Source organism: Leptopilina heterotoma, unplaced genomic scaffold, assembly GCF_015476425.1.
Source record: "Leptopilina heterotoma isolate Lh14 unplaced genomic scaffold, ASM1547642v1 Lhet_251, whole genome shotgun sequence".
NCBI lineage: Eukaryota > Metazoa > Arthropoda > Insecta > Hymenoptera > Figitidae > Leptopilina > Leptopilina heterotoma.
Window position 1 is genome coordinate 38,894 of NW_025110965.1, and position 21,971 is coordinate 60,864.

General features: G+C 31.2%; 1 protein-coding gene across 1 annotated transcript in view; it reads left to right on the forward strand.

Moving 5' to 3' along the window:
- The first annotated feature begins 14,052 nt into the window (after positions 1–14,052).
- The window catches only part of LOC122503251, a 41,763-nt gene continuing 33,844 nt past the window's right edge, over positions 14,053–21,971 (forward strand). Inside the window, exon 1 of the mRNA XM_043613725.1 lies at positions 14,053–14,973. Within this exon, the coding sequence (XP_043469660.1) occupies positions 14,514–14,973 (460 nt within the window). The 5' untranslated portion in view covers positions 14,053–14,513. The remainder of the gene's footprint in view (positions 14,974–21,971) is intronic.

Below are 21,971 nucleotides of genomic sequence, written 5' to 3' on the forward strand. Positions count from 1 at the left end.
CGATTTTTGCACCTTAAAGTACATTATAAAAACAAAAAAAAGAATTTTTTTTTTCGATTTTTAACCGTTATTTACGATTTGTCGAGGGCCCCAAACATTGCGATCTCAAATTTGTAAGAGTTTGCGGTGCCCCGCATAGAGCCTCTCCTGACTGTCTAAAATCAAAAAAACAAAATTTATTCTTTAGTATACATTAATACCTAGTGGACGTATATGATGAAATTTAAAAAAAGTAAAAAAAACGAAAATGCGGTACTTTTAAAGTCAAAAATTCAAAAGATCAAAATCATCATTTCTTAAAAATTGACTTTAAAAGTACCGCATTTTTGTTTTTTTTTTACTTTTTTTTAATTTCATCGCGTTAGTACACTAGGTATTAATGTATACTAAAGAATAAATTTTGTTTTTTTGATTTTAGACAGTCAGGAGAGGCTCTATGCGGGGCACCGCAAACTCTTACAAATTTGAGATCGACAATTTTTGGGGCACTCTACAAATCGTAAATAAGGGTTAAAAAACGAAACAATTTTTTCTTTTTTTAGTTTTTATAATGTACTTTAAGGTACAAAAATCGTTTTTAATATTTTAAATAAAATGACTGTGAAAAAAAACATTTATGTGGGGCCCATTTTTTGCCTTCGCAAACGCAAGTACGCCTTAAAACCCCTTTGGTAAAATGAAAATCATTTAAAAGTTAAAGTCGTGGATATTGGTCCTGGAATCCACCATAACATCTTGGAATTGGTTTTAGGAATTTCTATTTAACATACATTATCGTAAAAGGAACCTGCTTTCAGCCGCTTCTAAACTGTCATTTTATTTCAACACATTTCTTTTACAGGTAGGTACAATAAAACAAAAGAATTTTATTAATGAAAATTGAACATTGGTTTGTACTATCGTGATTAGAAATAAGTTTACCTATATTCTATAGTTTCTAGGCCTAGATTCAATCTAGGGAAAGCAGAATTCCCTGGAGGTAGTCGTGGTAACATATAAGAGTAAGAAAGTCATACAACTCAAATTATGTTTTCTCTCCTTTAATCCAGTTGCGGCTGCCTGCGCACTGCGCAGGCAAGCAACCTCCATAAGAGTGAGTGCGCCTTTAATATTCTTAAATTCGTATAAATATAAGGGTGCGATCCCATGTATGCAGAATACGTCGACCGAAAGCAGAAAATCATGAGAGTGAAAAGAACAACAATATCTACCTATCTCTTTTGCACTCATGATTTTCTGCTTTCGGTCGACGTATTCTGCTCACATGGGATCGCACCCTAAGACTGTCGGTAGAAAAATATTCACCAAAAAATGGCAAAATCGTCTTCACACGAAGCTTTAAAAGTGTTTTTGCAACAGCTTAAAAAATTTTTCAGCCTGGAGTCCCATGGTAGCGTTTTGCGTTGCGTTTTGTAACTAGGCCATGAGTGCAAATAGAGCAAACATACCCAGTAAAAAAAACTATTTCAAACGGATTGAAATGAATTAAGATTTTTGGTAAAAAGCGGGATTCATTCAAGCTCTTTGTATATTCGATTTAATTTGCCTGAAGTTGTGCAAACGAATTCGCATTCGTAAGAAATGACCAAAGCATGCATTGAATTCGTGCTGACGAATTAAAAAAAATTAAAGGCCCAAAAACTTTTCCATTGAATTAGTAAGAATAGAAGGTTAGGAAGTTCAATACAGTTTGACGAATTCAGGAAAATTGCAACATACACGGAGAGAAGAGAATAGTGAAGGCGACTATCGGTTCAGTTCTGATAACTAAACATTCTTGTTAATTTTCGACGGACAAATTTAACAGTCGCATCTACTACACTATAGTAGGAACGACTGTCAGTTTAGTCAGGTATACTAAACAGGAACTAAACCGCCAGGGGCGCTACAATCGCTCTCCATGTGTTTCTGCTACTAAACGCGTTTTGTTGTCACGGCTATAACTCTTCTCTCAGTGTAGCTCCAATTCGTATTTGTCTCAAAGCGGGATTCACTGAAACTCTTTGTGAATTCTTTTTAATTTATTTCAATTAGTTTTTGTTTACTGGGTATATCTGTATCTCTCTCACACTTCATATTCTGCATATAAATTTGCTACAATTTACTTTAAATTTAATGATTTACAGTAAATTTATGTGGAGAATATGCAATTACTTGCAATAAGACAAAAAAAGTATTTTTACTCTATTGTAGAAACACCTTTTCAGTTTTGTGTTAAGGCGATTTTGACATTTTTCGGTAAATTTTTTTCTACTGACAATCATATAAATGCACCCTTACTGTCACCGATATCCCCTCACGGGAAAAACCATACAGATATATATTCTACTATTAAAAATATAAAAATTCTAAGACTAGGGAGAATTGTATTTAGGAAGCTATAAAGTTTAATTTAAAAAAGGTATTAATATTTTATCTAAATTAAATAAAAATCCTATATTAACTTATATACCGCATCCCAAAATTTTGTATCAATATATAAACCCAAATTGTCCAAAACACGTTAGACGTATTAATGTATTAAAATACATTAACATATGACGGTCCGCGTCAAAAAAAGGATCGTCAGTACAGCTTTAAAATTTTAGGTTAACTTGTTAACCCTTTGAGGACCAAATTAATTTTAAAAATATCATGATTTTGCAGTTTTAAAAACGTTTTTCAGCAAGACTAATTAACGGTTTCTGACGGTATTGTAGTGTTTGAAATCGGAAATTTACTAGATAAGATGAAAATAAAAACGTCGTTTCGATATTCAGTTTAAAAAAAAAGTTATGCATGAGTTACCAAAAAAATTTTCATGTTGCTTGAAAGCAACCGTGGTCCTCAAAGGGTTAAGTTTGTGACAGATTTGAATATAATTATTTGAAATCTGATAAAGTTTTTATTGAATATTTTGCCAAAAAACTTAAACCGAAACAAGATATTGGGCGCAATCTAACCACGCCTTCATAACCCCACTAATACTGATTCACTGCTGTTAAGTCCAACGCACAATAGATTCGCGAAAATCGTTCGCGAACAAAATGCATGAGATAGAAAAGGACACAGATATATCTCTGTCCTTTTCTAACTCGTACTTTGCGTTCGCGAAGCAGTTGTGCTTAGGCCTTTAAGGCCAACGCAGAATAGATCTGTAACCGGAACCGCAATCGTAAGCGTAACCGTAAGAATGAGTTAAAGAAGGATAGGTATATTGTTTATCCTTCTCTAACTTCTTACGGTTCCGGTTACAGATCTATTCTGCGTTGGCCTTGAGTGAGAAAACAGCAGAGTTCGCACTCCTGTCTCTAATTTTCAGGCTGATTCCAGAATAGCTAAAAATCGTCTCGACTTTCAAGACGATTCGATGCGCGTTGTTTACTGCGCATCGAAATCGAGACGATTTATTTTATTGTGGACTCAACCTCATGAACGCACCACAAGTTGGACAAACTCCGCTCCACGTGTGGTACGAAATTACGTCACTTGCGTCCGTACGCTCGTGAGCCCTACAGGCTTCCGTAGATATTTGAGTGCTATTGTGGACACCACCTTACGATTTCAATGTGTCGTATTTCAGACGTTACTGTAGTTCATTGGTTTCAAATTGTGACTATTGAAAACTTGGCCTAAAGTGTGCATTCCCTATACAGTGTATTGCATCATTCTAATTTGCTCATTCTTTCTGGATATCAGTTACAACTTGTACGTTGATAATAATATGTGATTTTAAAAAAATGGTTTCACTCTTTCCTATGGATTCAACTTTTGTATTTAAAATACTAATATGAGTAAGGTTCGAGGTTTTATTCATTTTTTGTCTGGAGAGTTCAAATCACAAGTGTATTATTAGAAGGTAATATTATAAATATATTTAATGTTTGGTGAAAAATGTCTTTTAATCCATTTTGAATAGTACGAAGTTTTCGGGTCAGTTTGGAAGTTCTGAATTTTTTAGAGCAGATTAATGAGAACGTGCATTTGTTTTTATTTTATAAACATAGGTTTTGTGTAAAGAATATGTTATTTTTTAAAGCACCTAAAAAGAACGCTGCTTTTGAAAGGTATGTGTCTTCCAAACTCTCACAAATACTTACGACTATTCAATTTACGACGTATACAAATATCTATTTACTCTGTTAAGAAAATGCTATGAGTTTTTAAATATTTTTTTTTAATGACATTACTTCTAAAACCCTTTTTCAATGCTGTTAGATAATGATATTTGTTTATGTATTTTAAAAATCTGCCAGATTAATTTTGAAGCGTCGGTCATTGTAAACTAACACGACGGACATTTTGTTTGATATAACCTGCAAACCCTACATATTTTCTATAGAAAAAATATTTCTTTAGAAACATCTTTTAAAATGAACAAAATTTAAAGGAAGAAACAAAATTTACATTTTTATAAATCTAAATCATTTTAGTTATTAAGTTTTTCTTGAAATAGAAATAAATTTTCTAAAGAATTTGTAACTCTATAAAAACATAAAATTTCCAACTCCTGAAATATTATAACTTTATCAACATTAGAATTTGTAATTTTTCAAATTTGGACAATTTACTGTGAATAACAATTTTGCAGAATGGAAAATTGCTTGAATAAGGTTATGTTTCGTAACATTATATATATTTTAAAATTCAATGATCATTGTTGTTCTTAAGGCTGCATGACGCCAATTTGTCAAGCGCCAATTTGTCGGAATTCAGATTTTTTTTATTTTTGTTCGTACATTTTGATAAAATGATTTTGTATAATGATAAAGAAAAGATTTTTTTTTATTTTCTATTAAATAAAAAAAATTTGTTTCTTTCAGTAAATAAATAAAAAAAAATGAAATTATCGGAAATTAGGACTTTTTAAATTTACAATAATTTACTAACAGAGATTCGACATTTGTCTCTTTTATATTAGTAGAATGAATTTTAATCTTAAAAAGTACATTTCACAAAACCTAAGTAATCGATTTTTGTGTTTTTCTTTTTAACAAAGTCACTTACACTGAAAGAATTTTAGGCAGGCTGCTGGCTTTTCATGTCCGAAATTAGTGCCCCTTGCTCAGGGCTCGCAGCTCACCTCAAAAAAGCGAGCATCTACTCCCGAAATGTGAGCAGCTGCCCCTGAGGAGTTGCTGCTTACCTTTCGGGAGTAGATTCCTTTTTGAGGTTAACTGCGAGCTTGAGGCAGCGAGCTCTAGCGGCACTCATGTAAAGCCTGCAGCCTGCCCAAAATTCTTTCAGTGTATATTATAGGAAATTTTTACCGTACATACGCGAAAGTAGTGTTCTATAATGTTCAAATGCTACATACCGTTATTTTAGTTTTGATTGTGTACTTTGGAAATCAAATTCTTTCAGTAATCAATTTTTTAATAATTCAATTGTATTATTCTTTAATTGAAGGATAATTTGTTAGCATGTGTCGAAATTCAGTGCAACTACTTAAATAATTGTAATTAAGAACACTACTTTTTTTGAAATTTTAAAATTCCCGTTTATATTAGTGCGACTTTGTTAAAAAAAATCGAAAATTGATTATTTGTTTTAATAAATGTTATTTTTTAATTACAATTGGATTTTTTTAATTGGCGGAATTTTAACGACTTATAAATTTAGGTCAGTTTTTAATAATGTTTAAATTGACTAAATATTTACGACTTACGCATATTTATTACACATATCAAAGATTATTTCAGCGGCCAAACCCGAATACAGTACCGGCCAAAATTGTCAGTCCACCCGTTTTTGAAGGAATGAAAAAAAAATTTTAACATAAAATTCATGAAAACTAAAATTTTTTTGGGTTTATATTTTGAAAGACGATAAAATTTTGAAAAGTAAAAAATTGCAGGTTAATGCCTATAAGTAATTCTTATTCCTAAGAAAATGACCTTTAAAATAAAATTAAGATTAAAGATAAGATTATTAAAAAGCGTTAATTATTGTAGAAGTTATTCAAATTTTTGTAAAACATTGAAAATGACGAATTTTAAGAATATTTTCTACAAATTTTGGCCAAATGACTTCTGTAAGGTCTTATTCTTTTCAAAATTTTATCGTATTTCAAAATATAAACCCAAAAAAATTTAGTTTTCATGAATTTTATGTTAAAATTTTTTTTTCATTCCTTCAAAAACGGGTGGACTGACAATTTCGGACGGTACTGTATTTACCAGGAAATTAATTGTATTTTGGAAAGCCTGTTTATTTGGCTACAATTTTGCTATTCATTATTTTGCTGTAGACTGCGATCCCTGCGATATACGAATGAAAAAGTAATCAAAAATTTTTAACTATCCTTGCCCCAGTATTGGGGCAAGAAAAAAAAAGAATAAGAAAGAAAAAAAGAATAAAAAAAATCCGAAAGTTATAAAAAATCAGTAAATTTTCGTTCTCTTTATTTTGTTGGATTTAGACTATTCAATATTTATGTCTGAAGTATTAACAATATGTTTTGAACATTTTCTATAAATTTTAATTATTGTATTAAAATTCGACTGAACTAGAATCTCAGTTTTAACCAATTTTCTTCAGATAACTACAATTTCTTGGTCAATAAGCTTTATATTTCTAATATAATTACGCACTATTATGTATATCAACCTAAAAGGAACAATTAAACATTTTTTTTATAATTTTCAGTCGTATTAGCAGGATTTTACCGTGCCATATTAGCTCTAACTATCCTTGCCCCGTGGGGGGTCGAGAAGCCCAGATTTCAATTTTTCCTAATTTTTTGTGAAATGACGTTAATTTAATTGAAAATGAATACGATATTCGTGTTCTGCAGGAAATTCCACTCCGGAAGACACTTAAGTACATAAATATTCCGAGGTACTAACATAGAAAACAATATAATATAGCGTCACAAAAATTCCGTTGACATTTTTAAAAAACAGGTGTTTTTTAAAAATAAACTCCTAATTTCGCAAACGGTGGCATCCTTGCCCCATCCTACCCTATATAATATAAAAAAAATTGGCCAAAATTGTCAGTCCACTCATTTCTGAAGGAATAAAAAAAATTGTTTAACATAAAATTTATAAAAACTCAAATTTTTTTGGTTTATATTTTGAAAGACGACAAAATTTTGCAAAGAATAAGACCTCACAGAAGTCATTTGGCCAACATTTGTAGAAGATATTCTTAAAAATCGTCATTTTCAATGTTTTACAAAAATTTTAATAACTTCTAAAATAATGAACGCTTTTTAATAATCTTAGGCTTATTTTAAAGGTCATTTTCTACGGAATAAGAATTACTTATAGGCATTAACCTGTAATTTTTTATTTGGAATAAGCATGACGTCAAAGTTGGACAAAAAAATTGGAAAAATTTGAAATAAAATTTTTGTACTAAAAACTATTCTAGAACATATATAAAACATGATATGGTGTAGATTTTTCAAGAAAATTTAATAAAAAAATATGTTATAATTTCAAAAATTATTTTTCTTTTAATAATATCTCAATTTTTTTGAATTTTTTTGTCCAACTTTGACGACATGCTTATTCTAAATAAAAAATTACAGGTTAATGCCTATAAGTATTTCTTATTTCGTAGAAAATGACCTTTAAAATAAGCCTAAGATTATTAAAAAGCGTTAATTATTTTAGAAGTTATTAAAATTTTTGTAAAACATTGAAAATGACGATTTTAAAGAATATCTTCTACAAATGTTGGCCAAATGACTTCTGTAAGGTCTTATTCTTTTCATAATTTTATCTTCTTTCAAAATATGAACCAAAAAAAATTTTAGTTTTCATGAATTTTATGTTAAAAATTTTTTTTCATTCCTTTAAAAATGGGTGGACTGACAATTTCGGACGGTACTGTATACTAATTTCATAGTTTATCCAGAATATTAATTTTTTTCATTTCTTTATCTCCAATGTAAACATCTTGATATCATTGTTAATTTCACGTCATTTTGCCATTTGTATGATATTTACCATAGGGTAAAGTGCGAATAGATGCCCCCTTTCTCAGATGAAAAAATGTCCGAAATTTTTTAAATCACTGGACAAAATTTCTCATTACAAGAATCAAGGATATTTAACACGCTAGAAAATATTTGCAATTTTTTTCTTCCTTGTCTCAAATTAATTAGAGAAACATAAAATCGGCGTTTTAGATTTTTAATAATAATTATTGTAATAAATAGTAATAACTTACCGCAGGGAGCGTCTAATCCACCCAGGTGGGATATATGGCCCAATGCGTTATTTTTTCTTGCACACGGAAAAACTTTTTTCAAGAGTTACTACAAAACTTATGTATGGGTGATTCTCCGCGTAGCACAGAACTTGGGTTTTTTCATGTTGTAATGGAAAAATAATAAATAATTTTCATATATTTTTACAATTCCAACGTGAAAAGATTATCTATGGATGATTCTTCGCGTAGCGCACAATTTAATGTCCCTCATGTTTTTTAAGAAATCAGTTTCATATATTCTAATAAATTCAACGTGGATAACTTATTTTCATGATAACAAATAGAAGTCTATAGTCATTTTCAGTTAAAAGTTTATAATTTTACTTAAAAATCTGTTTTAAGGTGCCAAAACGTCATGGTGTAATCAGTCCCCACTACCATTTCATATATAAAATGTTATTTTTTTAGTAAAATATAAAAATTCACTTTCTATAAATATAATGAATATTGACATTTTCTTATTGTCTAAATTAGTAGAATTGAGAAAAACAAAACACTTATGGAAAAAAAAAATTATTTTTTTATATTTTTGTAGATATTTCTTGTCTCCCGTTTTCGCGTCATGGTATCATCACTTTGTAAAATTGCCTAATTTCCATAAAAAATCAAATCGAAAAATTACTTAACATTAATAAAAAGCATTAATAAACTCTCCTAAGTAAATTACTAAAAAAGAAATTAATAAAAAAATTTATTTTTCTGATTTATATGTGTTACACACAGTAAAAACAAAGTCTTAAATTTAATGGTGGCTAGTTTTAATTTTTGACTTATCTTAAGCAAACAACTTTATTTAATCATAAAAACTAACTGAAAATTAAAGTTAGTTGTACTCTTAGGGGCCGTCCATAAATTACGTAAGGTCATTTGGGTGGGGGGGTGGGTGGACAATTTTTCTATGTTAACTTACATGGGTGGGTACCTGGTTAAACGAATTTCTTACGTAAGATATATTTTCTTACACTACTCCATAAATTTCGGAAATTCTCAAGCTATGATAGGGTCGTTCCAGAATGAGCCAAAACGCAACGAAGACGCGACGCGTCCCAATGCCAAAGATGGTAATATTAAGCTAAATTTCTGCATTAATATTTATTATTTTGACCAAGGAAAAATATGTTTAATAAATTTTATATAAATTAAGTATATTCTAAGAAATTCAGAACTATACACTAAACACCAAACATTTGTTTATTGATTTATTTTATTAGTTAATAGTATATTAAGGAACAAGAGGATAAAGGCAGCCATTTCTTTACGGTGATTTTTGTGACACGAGTGGAGGTCGTAAAGAAATTGGCTGCCTTTATTCTCATGTTACTTACGACATATTTTATTCCTAATGCACAAAATGGGCGATTTCAGATAGCAGACGACAGGGAGTAAAAGTCATTCACTTGTTCGACTTGTATGAAAATGGCGGCCGTTTTCTCCCATGTGCAAGAAAAATGCATGTAAACAGCTAATTTTCTTGCCCTTGGGAGAACACGGCCGCCATTTTCATACGGTCGAAGAAATGAATGACTTTCATCTCTGTCGTCTGCTATCAGAAAGCGCCATTTTTGTGCATGTGGGATAAAAACATTTTTTTGCAATGCTACTAGTAAATTCTCGTAAAAAATACCTAAGCAAAGACTTACGTACACGGAAAAAAATAATTCGGAAATAGTTCCTGAATTCGTTCCGAAATTGAGGATATGAGCAAAAGTCGGTAATTATTATAGAGCTGTTATTTGGAAGAAATGTCGAACTTTCAAAATAGATATTCAGGAATTATATGGTAAGAACTCGGTATTTATGTGATAGCTTTACGAAATGTAGCGGCTGAGTATTTCAGATAGTCTGGACGGTAGAACTTCCGATGAGTTCGGGAAAAATTCAGAGGGTCGCTTCATATATGAAGAAGCTCTTATAAGGGCTACAGAATAGTTCCGGAACAGTTCCGTAGCAAAGAAAATAAAAAAAGAAGTTGTGTATATGCGTATATACTTGATCGACATTCGTCAAGCAAGGCGAACTGTGATTGGTTGAGGAGGATACACACACACACACACACACACACATACATACATACGTAATACACTTATAGCTACCTACATATATTCTAACGCACACATAATTTGTACACAAATAAACGCAAATACACGGCGCATTGAATCGCACGCTGGTTGTAGGGACCTAGGAAGTCTCTTATATACTAGACTTTACTTTTATTCAGCGCTTGTGAGAAACGGGGTCGGCACATCTTTTCTTTCGATGAAGTTCGGGAATTATTATGAAATTTAAACTGGAGTTCTCCTTGATTAGACGCTTGTAAATACTATTTTAGAAGAAATATAATTTCTACGACAAAATTTCGATAATATTATAGACCAGTCCTGTATTTCTCCAGGAATTTATTTACAATGCTGATTTTGAAAGTCTCACAAAAACCGTTTCGTAATTAGTTCGGAACGATTCAGATATACTTACATTGAATTTCTAAAAATTTCTGGAACTTTGCACAAATCCTCAATTATGGAACAAATTCAGGAATTCTTACAGAATTTATTTTTTCCGTGTAAGATAGGGGGGGTGGGTGGTTCAAAATCTTACGGAACCTTACAGACGTGGTTGCATGGGACAAAATTTAAGAAAAATGCCTTACGTAATTTATGGACGGTCCCTTATTAAAATAAAACTCATTTTGTAATTTATTTGTAGTACACCGGACTTAATTTCAGATCCAATGGTATTAATAAAAAGTTAGATGAAATTAACTTCTAATAAGGTACGCCTACAGCTGACTGTAAGTCTGACGAGGCTGAAACTGTTGATTGTAACGTCACAAGGGACGCATTTTGCAAACGTGAAAAGTCTGAATAGCGCGTCGCGTCGCCGGTTTGTCGGTTTACTTTTGACTCGTGTTTTATTAATAATATACAAGTGCATAAATTATATTTATAATTGGTGAATCTTAGACAGAAAGTTTAGTTTTATTAGTATGTTAATATTTTAATTCGATTATAAATAAGTTTATAAACATTTTATAATCTTAATTTCACCTAATATATATGTGCATTAGCATTTAATTCTTTATCTTAAAGAGAGAAATTTCCACTGATAGTTTTAATAATTGTTGTTTGTAATAAGAAATTAAATGTGACATATGTTTATTTTAATAAAATTCAAGAATATGAACATACACTGTCAAAAACAAAGTCTTCCTTTAAGGCTTCAATGGAAAAATCGCATCGACTTTGACATTGCCTTTAAGCCCGAAATTTGTCTTTTTTCAATGTGTAAACGGAAGACTCCCCAATTGATACAAGTAAGGTGTTAAATGAACTGAAATTCAACTGTAAGCTTGTAAGAAGGCTGAAATTTAGCTAGATGGTTTAGCTAAATTTTAGCCTTCTTACTAGCTTACAGTTGAATTTCAGTTCATTTAACACCTTAATTGTATCAATTGGGGAGTATTCTTTTTAAACTTCTAATCATTACTGACATTCAGACAAAATGGTCTACTTCCATTTACACCTTGAAGAAAGACACATTTTGGGTTTAAAGGAAGACTTTGTTTTTACAGTGCAAGCATGAAAGTTGCATAGGGAATCACAGAATCGTCATGGTCGAATCATAATATATTTGTAATAAAATGAATAATTATTTATATTTTACCTCAAAACAAGTTTAGTAGTATAAAGTAAGTGGAGTTCGTATACGAGCTCAGTAGCTCGTATGAGAAATATGTTAAAACTCTCATACGAGCCTTTTCCGTAATGAGAAGTGTATAGATGCTTGTATACGAGGTGACTTTTAAAGCATTTTTCTTAATATAACACTATTTTAAAGTAAATGTAGATAATAGAAATGAATTTTCAAAGTATAACAAAGCTAAATTTATAAAGGAAATGAAGTTTTAAGAAAAAAAGGATAATTTTGTTCAAAAGATTTATTCACACTGAAAAAAGGTTAGAATTTGATAATTCCTTGTTACTCTAACTTACCGACATTAGATATTTCTCGGATGTGGTAAGCAGATTTTGTATTAAATTCAATTATTTTATATAAGAACATTTATATACAATATAAAATACAATACATACAAAATCGTGCTTACCGCATCCGAGAAATATCTAATGTCGGTAAGTTAGAGTAACAAGGAATTATCAAATTCTAACCTTTTTTCAGTGTGAATAAATCTTTTGAACAAAATTATCCTTTTTTTCTTAAAACTTCATTTCCTTTATAAATTTAGCTTTGTTATACTTTGAAAATTCATTTCTATTATCTACATTTACTTTAAAATAGTGTTATATTAAGAAAAATGCTTTAAAAGTCACCTCGTATACAAGCATCTATACACTTCTCATTACGGATAAGGCTCGTATGAGAGATTTCTCATATTTCTCATACGAGCTACCGAGCTCGTATACGAACTCCGCGGTCCGTGTATCAAATTTTTTTTACTGGGTTTTACATGGGTGTTTATTGTAAAAAAGAAAATTATAATTGTTTTGTCTGGCCCACCACGAATATTTCGTTCTTAAATATTGAACTTTAAAATTCTATTTCGACTTTTACTTAATTTGAAAAAAATAATTACTTTTGTATCTAATATTATAATTATTCATAAATAAGCGGTTTTAAGGCTAAAAACGTCAAAATTTTACCTATCCCCACAGGAAGTTTAGAAAAAAGTTAATAATTTTAGTAACATGCAATAATAAATACAATTACTATTGACATTTTAGTATCGTCTACTTTAGTACAGTTGAATAAAAAATTTTTTTTTAAATTCATTTTATATGTTTTTTTTCAGTTTATGCTTGACAGCAAATTTGAATGCTATTCACTATTTTATTAACAAACAGTAAATTATTTAATTGAAAATCAAATGTTAACTTAAAATTACTTTTGTAAACACAAAAAATAACTTCCTTAAGTTAATTTAGGAAAAAGAATCAATGTTCTAATTGATTTATTCATTTTTCACTCATTTTAAGTTGGAAATTTGATAAGGGAATCACAAAATAATCTCCACCGACCTCCACCGGCCCTTAAATATTTTACCACAAATTAAACAATTATTTATAAAAAAGGTTAAATAAAGCGTAGTTATATTGTTTTGGCCAATACTAATGAGATCCACTTTAAACCGATTAAAAATTAATGATAGTTTTTTCAAAAAATTAAAATATCCAAAGTCGGTTGAAAAAGTTCCCACCAGCCTGAGTTTCCACCGACCTTTGTATTACGAAGAACATAGTGCAAATGTAGTGTCATGGTGCCACATATATAAGGAATAAAAAAAACCTATAGCTCAGGAAAGTTTACCATAAATTACTTAAATAAATTTCCATAAATTACCACAAAAATTTTGATAAATTACCGCAAAAATTTCCATAAATTACCGAAATAAAAATTTTCAATTATGATTTCTACTTTGCATATTTTTAAAAATTACCGACAAAATTTCTTTAAATTACTTTACAAATTGTCTTAAATTACCTTATAAATTTCCATAAATTACCGCGAAAATTTTCATAAATTACCAAAATCCAAATTTTTAATAATAATTTAAATTTTACATATTTTTATGAAATATCGCAAAAATTTCCATAAATTACCATAAATTTCCATAAATTACTAAAATAATAATTTTTAAATGAGATTTACGCTATAATATTGTTTAAATTACCGCAAAATTTTTTTTGACAGAATGTGTCCAAACAGTGAATTAGTTAATTACTACACTTGTTTACAACAAAAATTATAAATAATTTTTCCGGCCCGCTATGGATTTTTCTTTTAAAAGCCTTTATCTTCAAAAAAATATATTGATAATAATCATAACGATAAAAAATTTTTTCTTAATTTCATAAACCAAATCGTACGCTACGCGGAGATAACTCGTATACAAAGTCCTTCACTTTGTAGGAAAAAATGTGAGACAAAATTATTGTTACTGAAATACTTCAAGTTTGAAAAATTCATAACCAGGGTGCTCACCGCAGTCAGCAAAAATCAGGGAATTTTAAAGAAAAAGACATGTGATCTGAATTCACTGACTCTCTTACTCTTGTATGTTGCCATGACAACCTGCAAGCTGGGGCGACCTGCAAGCCTTTCCTTTATTAAAAAGGATTACGTAACTTTACAATAATATCCCTATCTCCCCCATCTAACATAATTATAATCTCCCCTCCTACTTGATGTTACGTAATTTGTGAATGCTCCCTTTATGAATGAACATTTACATTTTTTTACTATTTATATTGTTACTGAAAAATTCTTCTTTTTTCCCTACAGGTTAATACAAATGAAAAATGTCAACCTTTAACAAAGAAAACATAGACGAAAGTTCTTTCGAAGTTCGAGTTTTAAAAGGAAAGAACAGATGTGTATTCACGAATAAATTTATTAAAAAAGGTACCACTGTGCTGGAATACCGTGGGGACCTAATAACTAGTAAAGATGAAATTGAGAAGCGAGAAACTAAATATACAAAAAATAAAAAAGGTTGCTTTATTTTAGAAATCACATTAAATGGAAAAAAAGCATTTATAGATGCGACTCGAGAAACAAAATTTAAGGCTAGACTAATGAGTCATTCCGACAATCCCAACTTAATACCATTCAAAACTTTAGTTGACGGTGTTCCTCGAGTCTTTTTCAAAGCAAAATTCGATATTAAACCAAACAGTGAATTAGTGTGGGACTACGGAGAGAGGAGAAAGGCCATTCTCGAATCGAATCCGTGGTTGAAACCGAGAAGAAGATCTGCAGGTAAATTTATGTCTTAGAGTAATGTCATCTTAAGTGGACCACCTAAGCTTTTTTTTTAAAAAAATTCTTTATGTAATCAAGTGTCAAGGCACGACACAAAGTTTGCTTGGTAATTCGGATTGTGTTTCAATCGACTCAAATAACGCTAGCAAGATTCTACACAGTATTTCATGCGTGTTCTTAAAACTTGTCTTCACACGACACGAATTACCAATCGAATTTTGTACGAATTACTAGGCGTACTTTGTGCCGTGTCAAGACACGGACACGGCGCGAATTTTTGTGTTTTTTCGTTTCCGTGTTGGTCCCTGTTTTAAACCATAATAGCTTTCATTTTTTTTATTTGGAAAAAATAGGCTGTCTCCTCCCTTAACTTTTACATATCTTGACCTAATGAACAGCAATTCAGTACAATTATTTATTTTTAAGTGCAGATTACGGGAAAAACATAGAAAACCTAATTGGCTGACATATTTGCGAACTAGGAGAGAAGGAAATTGAATTTTTTTTAAAATTGCAAGAAATGACCCTGCCTCCCCTTAACTTTTACAAATCATGACCTAGTGAGCTGCAATTCGGTACAAATATTTATTTTTAAGTGCAGATTTTGTGAAAAATATAGAAAACCTGATTGGCGGACATATTTGCGAACTAGGAGAGAAAGGAATTGGATTTTTTTGAAAGAATTGCAAAAACTGACCCTGTGACCCATATCTACAAATAAAACATAAGAATAAATTGATAGTTTGTATTAATTACCTCCAATATTTTCTTGTAATTTACATTTAAAAATAAGTATCTATATCGAATTTCAGCTCAATAGGTTTATATATATAGTAATTAAAATAGGGGATTATCGTATGTGGCTCATTTTCTTTAAAAGGTATAATATAGTTTTGCAGGAAAGTTAAAGTGTAAATTTTCGATTTTGTGTTTGTAATTAAGTTTTTTTTTTAATTTAATGTTTTAAAAAATCGAAAGAGATACACGGAGAGAAGAGCGTAGTAAATTCTACTGACATGACAGTTAATTAATTTAATTCTACTAATCGGAATCGTTACTTTTGGACTGACGGTACAGACAGTGCCATCTACTGCAACACATCTACTACAACAGATTTCGGACTAATCCAAAATTTGTCCGAAACAATGCGGTTTTTGGTCAGGTTTTTGTCACCCGAATTTAATCCGGAAAAATCCAAACTCTATACGGTTTGTGAACAAGTAGTAAATTTGTAAAAAAATGACTGCAAAAGTAAATATTTTATTTACCATAAGTAAATACGCTGAATAAAAAGTGAGACAAATTTCGGACTAATCCGGAATTTATCCGCAACAGTTCGGTTTATTGTCGAGTTTTTTCATCCTGAATTAAGTTTGAAATCAATACAGTTTTTTATAACTATTGAATCCTTAATTAGTCCGGACATTTAGTTTAAAGCAAGTAAGATTATATGCAACTAGTAAATGCAGAAGTAATCCGATTGATTTAACCAGTGAATCCGCAGCTAATCCGAAAGAGTCTGCTTATGGACAGGTTTTTGTCACTCGGAATTTGTCCGGATAAATTCAAACTCAATGCGGTTTGTGTATAACTAGTGAATCTGGAATTAGTCCGATCGAGTCCGAAGTTAGTTTGATAATACGCAACTTGCAAATGTGAAATTATGACGATTAAATTCGGAATTAATCTGGTTTTTGTCAGGTTTTTGTCATACGAAATTATAATTATAGTTTGAATTTATCTGCATTTAATACAAATTGTTTTTAATATACAAATTTAATATTATACCAAAATCATTCCGGATTGGCTCTTTGAATTAGATTGAACATGTATTGTTTTGAACTGTCTGTGGATTGTATATATATTTACAAATTCTTATAATAATAAGACTTATTTTCGGACTGGGGTGTTTTGATCGGATATTATTCGGATTGACGCTGACTATTACCAGATTCTTTGCATACAGATTTTGGATTGTTCCATACTTGTTTCGGATTTAATCTTTTAACTGGATAAAATATTCAATTCTAAATTGAAGCGGACTAATGTCGTATTCTTTGTGTACAGATTTCGACTTATACCTTTTAGTTGGAATAAATCCGTATTGTTGCAAACAATTTTCGGTTTCTTAGCATACAGATTTTGGATTGTTTCGTACTTCTTTCGCACAGAAAAAAAAGTCTTGAATAAAGTCTGCAAATAGCTAATTTTAAGATGTAACAAAAAGTAGTCATCCTAGACTTAAAATTAGTTTGTAAAAAGAGTCTTAAAAAAAGTCGGTACTCAGGCTTAAATAAAGTCGCTATGTAGTCTTAAAAATAGCCGATAGCCAAAAAGTGGACTTAAAAGTATTTTCCTTTTAAACTTCAATTTACTCTGCAAGTCAAAATAGTGAATAAAATAAAGCTTTCTTAAATACTTAAAAGTAGTGAATAATACAGTTCAAATTTATTTTTCTATTGCATATAAAATTATAGTTATTAACTATATTTTCTAAATAAAAAACGTTTAGAAGAAGATATGCATCATAATTCTGGTCTGAGTTTTACACATAAAGAAAACCTGGTTAATTTGACTGCTTTTTAACTATTTTGATTGCAGTTTTAGGAGATGCTAGTAACAGATTGTATAATAGAAGCATCTGTAAGAAAAGTTACATTAACTATTTAAAATAATAAAATGAAATTATTTATTTATTTTTTATTATTGAAGTCCAATTTTTCATATACTTCCATGATGACATTTGTTAACATGTACCTTATTAGTAATCATTATTTAATAATAGACAAGAAATCGGTTAATTGAATCAAATTTATTTCAGTTCAGTGTAACTATGCTTGCACTTTATATAATAAAAACTTATTTATTTATTCGGTACACAAAAATATCAAAATCTACAGGTGACAATGGACGAAGAAAACACGTACACTCAAGGCAACGCCATGACAACTAATGACACATTTTAATACGACGATTATTTCAGTGAGGGGCTGTAAATAAAAAAAAGATTTCAATGCTAAATAATCACAATCCATAAACATCAGGATTCAACAGGAGCATAAAAAACCCTTTAGTCAGAATTAATCAAAAGCTTCAGGAAACATCAAAATTGTCACAAAACATCAAAATTTCTGACGTTTTCTCTTTATTTCTGATTTTATTTTTAACAGGGAATTAAATTTTTATACATTCTCATCACATATGAGAAGGTAGTAGTTTTGGTCAAAAATTGACTTTCGCTAATTTTATGAAATCTTGACGTTTTTATCTTTTTTTAAAAAGTTTTTTGCGAATTTTTGACTTTTTGTGTTTATTCTGTGGGTAAATTTGTATGTTTTTTTTCGTAGTTCAAATATTTTTTTGAAATGCTGATCTAATTTTTTTACTACTTTGTTCTGATGGAGTATCCAAACTTTTCTGTCATACAGTTTCTTGGAAAAAAATCCATGTTAATGCCTATAAGTAATTCTTATACTGTTGAAAATTTGGTGTCGGTTTTTTTTTATTTTTGCTTAGGGACTTTTGGGAAATCTGCCTACAGATACCTTGGATTCCGCACTCCAAGGTTATGTGGGGTTGGTACAATGAAACAAAAGGAAATATTAAAAAAAAAGATAGATAAATAAATGTTATAATAAATGTAATAAACTGGCGACCTACTACCAGACCGACCCACTAAAACCCGTAACCCTTCTTCTGGAGCCCTTTACCCTCCCTGGGAACTGTCGTAAGACTTTAGCCTTCGAGGGTGGCGCTCCAACTCTGTCGCTAATGCGACCTTCTCCCTTTCTCTGCGATCCTCCTGCGTCCGTAGTTAAAAAAATGATTAAAACTATTACAAAGTCCAAGCGGAATTCACAGCACAACAATAATAAAAAAAACAAATATTTTAAGAAGTGTAAAAAGTCAAAAGATAAAATTGTAAACGGATATAAAAAAGAAAAGAAAAAAAAGTAAACACGTATATAATTTTGAAAAGATAAAACTGTTTAAAGACGAATAAAAAACACAAAACAAATTAAACAAAAAAAATGTATAAGGACAAATAAATCACAAAATAAATTAATAAAAAACAAACAAACAAATTAAAAGCTGTTTAAATCACGCTTTTTGGCTCCTTTTAATACTTCTTATTTGCTTTTAGTTCTTGCGAGAGTCTTCTTCGCCTCCTCAAGGGCCGTCCTGAAGACTCCGCATCCTCCGCTGCCTGCAATATGGGTGGTTGACACCTTATTGACAAATTTTTCCTTGCACAAAAAGCAACTTGGGCTCTTCTTACAGTTGGAGAACCTGTGACCGGCTTCACCGCACTTAAAGCACGCAGCCGATCTGTCCACCTTCTGGCATTTCGCTCCAATATGACCGTATCCCAAGCAACGATGACACCGGACGACCATTACTCTTTTTTTAATTGGACAACACATAAAACCAATTTTTACGTGTCCCAATTTCTCCAGCCTGTTCGCCTCTTCCGGGTTGGTGACTACAACCGAGAGCTTCATCCCTCGGCGGTTGGGTCCTAAGACCGTCACTTTCCTGTATCCTGGCTTTCCTATCGCTTCCGTCGGCTTCTTGGGTAAGGCAATCCAAATCACGGATCTCGAGTGTAACTCTTCGATCCAACGACTGCACCTTACACATGCTTCCAACCGCTTTGGTGACCTCAGCGGTGAAAGCGCCCTTGTCGGAGCCTCCTCTGATCTTAATCAGAAGGTCTCCCTTCTTTGTAGCTTTTGCTGCTACTATTCTCGTATTGCAGTCGTCCGGGTTGACCTCTTTGCGAAGTTTACCCAGAACGTCAGCATACGTTAATCCTTGACCGACTCGGATTAGAACTGCGGATCTTTTTGACCCCATTCTTTCCATTTGAGGAATCTTTGGATCTGGTACTTCCGTTTCCACTGGAGGAGCTTCCTCCTTGTTCCTCTTATCGGTTTGGGTTCGAGTCTCCCCTGGACTGTCACCCTCTCGCTTCCGTTTTTGAGCATCTCTTAGGACGCTTTTGAGATTACGCTTATAGGAACGCTCTTTCTTTTCCTTACGATCCTTGCGGTTACACTCCGCACCGCTGAGAACGCATGCTAAATCGAAGTCCGACTCATCGGCTTCGACATGCTTTACTTTTGCCTCTTTCAACAGGACTTCGATGGCTCTGAGTCCATTTTTTACAGTTCTGTTGACGTTCTTCTGAATGTCGCAAGATTTTATCATCTTTGCGACCTCCAACTCCATTTTGTCGAGGCAAGTCGCCTCCTCCTTTCTGAGCCGCGAGCATATCTCGCGAGTCTCTTCTATAGCCTCGTCGTCTACTTCTGAGTGGATAGCGCTATGTACGGTCTTTCCGCTACTGCAGCTTCACACACTCAGAAGGCTCGACGCGCTTCCCTTTCTTAATTCTTCCTCCTTCCTTTCTTAATCCTCCTCCTTCCAACTTACATTTGGTTTGAACCCCCAGAGGCAAAGTCCTGAGGCACAGAGACGACGACATTTGTTTCACCGATCTGACTAGAGTCTGATCGATTAGCGAACCATTACCCCTATTTTCTAAAGCATATAATCGTGACTGATCATATAGTGCGATGTAGAGGTGGGGTGGAAGTATTTTTATCCTGAATCTCCTCAGCAATCAGGTCAACTGAGCAAGTTTCATAGTTTGTCAGAATTTTAGATGCAGTATCTTTATTATGAAGCTCTTGATTTGAATTCGTATTAAGCTTTGGGTTAAAGTTCATCTCCATTTGAGAAATTTTGTTCGAAACACGCAGAAACGACGCAGAAGCTGTTTCACCTAATCGGATGTCATGTTCCTTTCAAAAATAGGGATAGACAATTTATCATTAATAGTGTTATTATTATTGTCGGTTTTACTGTTGTTTTGATTCTCGAGATTATCCCCTTTTACAATATTTAGAGATTTGAAATTCAAAGGACCCCGCAGGATTTACATTAATTTTGTCTCTCAGTCAATTTTTTTGTAACTTTGGGATTTTATAGTTCTTGCTATTTCTTGCTATTTTAAATAATAACTTTCAAATCCCAAAGTTACAAAAGAAATTCACTGGGATCCAAAAGTAATGCAAATTTTGCGTGGTCCTTTATATACCGGGAAATCATTTGAGGACGCTATATGTTTCCTTTTGCAATTTTTACATTTATTATTTCCATTAGGATTAAGACAGAAATATTATGATGTGTCTTAGATCAGTACTCGCAATATGGTCTAGACGAACGACATTGAGACGGTTTATGACAAAATCTCTGATAATAGAAACAACCTTCGGAATAAATATATAATTATATTTAATAAATATATAATATATATATTATAATATAAATTAATAAATAAATATATATAATAATAAATATAAATATATATTATATTATATATTATATTATAATATAACAACCTTCGGAAAAGTATTGTTGGATTCTTGTTTAGTAAATACTGTCGGCCTGTGGTACAAAAGGTTGCTAAATTTTAGAAAAATTGATGATAAACGACAATTTTTTCATCAATTTTGGAAATTTTTATGGCTTTACTGTAATTTTCTGTGCTTTTTACCATAGAAAATCTTTGTCGATGCTAAAAAAAATTCGAATCCTCCGGCTGCTACTCTTGAAAAAATTGTTTTTCTATAGAATTTCTTTAAATTTTGAGAAAATATCTCTTCGGGTGTCCTTTAAATGTGGTAAAAATATCAAAACCCTTTGCGATGCTAAATTTTGAGATATTCAAGTTCAAACGTTACCTTTACATGCGATTACCTATGTTAAAAATAAAAAATGCCAACCACAATATCTCGTTTTTTGATATGGCAAAGAGTTTTGAAATATTTACCACATTTAAATATTTACAAAGAAACATTTTCTCCAAATTTGAAGAAAATCTATTGAAAATCAATTTTTTTTCTTTAAAGAAACATTGAAAATTACTGCAAAAATTGAATAAAATCTCTTTTTTCACATTCAATCACCTTTTGGGTCCATTAATTATT